Genomic DNA, 2,585 nt, shown 5'->3' on the forward strand with positions numbered 1-2,585 from the left:
GAAAAAAAAAGGGAGGAACTATGAGAAAGGTAATGGAGATGTAGATGAGAAAAAACATAGTATACCGGAAATAGAGGATAGATAGCAGAGCAAAATAATGTCCAAAATAGATAAGATAATCACAATTTTACAAATATATCAATTACAGAAGAAAAGAATTATTGCTAGTTCTTTCTCCAACTACCAACAAAAACTAAAAGGTTTGTATCTGGTTCAGAAATGAAAAAAGAATCGACTACTGTGTTGCTGGTTTATCTGAATTCAGAAATGTGAAACCAACCAATCATTCTCGCAAGAAAGAACAGTGAAGGGCAAAAACAAATTACCTTGAGATACTCATCCACATCGGCCTTCATCTGCTTTGATTTAAGAGCTCCATCCACCTCTGATAGAATACGTGGGGATTGATTGATTTCGGCCAGCAAGTCAATCTGCATATGTGGAACATTCTTTTTACTAACGCATACTTTAATTTCTATGGACAAAATACTTGCAAAAATATGAAGACAAGACCTTCAAGTTGGGAGTAGAAGGATCTGGAAGTCTCATGTTTCGAGGAAACGCACTAAGGATGATATTCCGCATCTGAATGCAGCTAGGAGGAATCATATCACAGAAAGTAAAATGATAGTCACATAGGAACTCAGGGAAATCATGAAGTAACACTAGCAATACCCTAAGAGTGCCTTTATAAAGAAAATGAACCTGCAAAGTAGATGAAAAAAATAAATAAATGCCACGGTACATCCTGCAAGTAATGAAACTGAAGACTGAAAAAAGTAGGGCAAACCGGTGGTCCAAGTTCAGCATTCCGCAAAAATGGCTCCATGAATTGAAACATGTCTACTAGCAAGCGCTGGATATAAGGCCAACCCTTCTGACTATTCCCGGTAAGCATCTTCGGCATAAAACTTCTATGACTAACCAACTCAAGCCAAGCATAGCTGATGGAAGCATGAACCAGCATTACATAATTGCAATAGTTGAAAATTAAAGGGAAGAACAAAAAAAATCTGTGCAACCACAAACACGCATCTATACATATAGCCCACGATCATTATTGCAAATTAACTTTGTTAAGGCTGCCACAACCTATTGAATTATGAATAGTTTTTTATTTACTTTTTCTTTTTTCTTTTGTTTTTGGCTCCAAAGAAGATTTTTGATGCAGAATAATATCAAAGATTTAAAGAAAAATGCTAGCTTTCACTCATTAGAATTGATACTTGTAAAGATCTAATTACAAAATTTGATTTCCTATCCAACGGTTATTTTCTCAGCCAAAAATCAAGTGGGGCAAGGGAAAGATCAGACGCTACCTGAACGCTGGAATCTTAAGAGGGTGCAACGCATGAAATGCATTAGCGAAAGCTGTCAATATCTGCAACATGGTAACCATACAATCTAGATTATTCATGAAGAAAAGAGATGAGCAATTATTAGAGCCAAATGATTCACACCTGAAAGTTGGCACCATCAACAATAGGTTCTAGAGATCCAAGGTCAGGAAGCCAGTTAATAAACAATCTAAAATATGGTCTTGGATTAAATGATGCTTTCTTCTCCTCGGCATCTCTCTGAATGAATCTTACGGTCACCGCCAGAATCTGAAGCATGCAGCATAGAATTACTAAGTTATGAACAAGCATGCAAAATATAAATAAAGCACAAAGCATTTCTTAAGCTCATTACCCTTGATAAAAGAGCAGTTTTGCCAGATCCCTGAAAATAAAATAATGAAACACGTCAGATGAAAATTAGCATCATGGAAGAAGTGGAGGGGGAAAAAAAACAAGAAAAAGAAAACAAGAAAAAAAAAAGAGAAAAAAGAATCAAAGAAAGGAGCAATGAAAGAGCCAAAGAAGCAGATGGGGCAACATTTTATCAAGACATTATTAAGCTCACCTTCAAGATCGAAAATACAAGCTTGGCATAAATATCAATTGCAAGGAAAGATAGATTCTGTGTTTGTTGTGGAGATTGTAATGCACCCGAGTTAATTACTTCTGATGATAAGCAATGTGCCACAGAAATTTCCTACATTAACCAGCATGCAGTGAGTTGGCAAAAAACAATTTATGATTCAATGAGGAACAGACATTTCTTCCAAAATAAGAATTCAAGCATACCGTGAGCAGACGGAAAAACCGGTCAGCCACATCATCCCCTTTCAGAAGTCCATTCTGATGTAATTGTAGTATGAAATGGTTAAATGCAGCTTCATTACCACCAGGAAGCTCACATATTCGATACCATTCAGCAAATAATATTGACACCTACAGATACAATGAAATTCCAAAATCAATAGGAGCACGACATTCTCATCTGAAAAGAAGTCTCTTATCTTTAATTATAGATTAAAAAAAAAAGATGTCTCTCATCTTAAAAAAAAATGTACACAGTTCAGAACTTAAAACATCCTCAGTTGCTTCATACTTCAACCTCTAGCATACCAAATGAATTAGCAGTATCTACATCTGGCAGTATGATTACAACCCATGTAAAATTACAAAAAATATTCAGATAAAATACACCCAGAGAATAATGAAATTTGGCCAAATCATCGACGTCATCCTAATTAGCTT

The 2,585-nt window shown here is 35.6% G+C and overlaps 1 protein-coding gene across 1 annotated transcript; it reads right to left on the reverse strand.

Annotated features, from left to right (window-relative positions):
- Positions 1–326: 326 nt before the first annotated feature.
- LOC111786720 (CCR4-NOT transcription complex subunit 1-like) lies at positions 327–2,276 on the reverse strand (the record flags this gene model as incomplete). Its single annotated transcript, XM_023666948.1, has 8 exons — positions 327–431; positions 514–705; positions 791–944; positions 1,320–1,381; positions 1,461–1,607; positions 1,693–1,722; positions 1,906–2,037; positions 2,130–2,276. Coding segments are annotated over 8 exons (969 nt in total), but the record flags the coding sequence as incomplete, so codon positions are not given.
- Between the last annotated feature and the right edge of the window lie 309 nt (positions 2,277–2,585).

This window comes from Cucurbita pepo, unplaced genomic scaffold, assembly GCF_002806865.2.
Source record: "Cucurbita pepo subsp. pepo cultivar mu-cu-16 unplaced genomic scaffold, ASM280686v2 Cp4.1_scaffold002564, whole genome shotgun sequence".
NCBI classification, from domain to species: domain Eukaryota; kingdom Viridiplantae; phylum Streptophyta; class Magnoliopsida; order Cucurbitales; family Cucurbitaceae; genus Cucurbita; species Cucurbita pepo.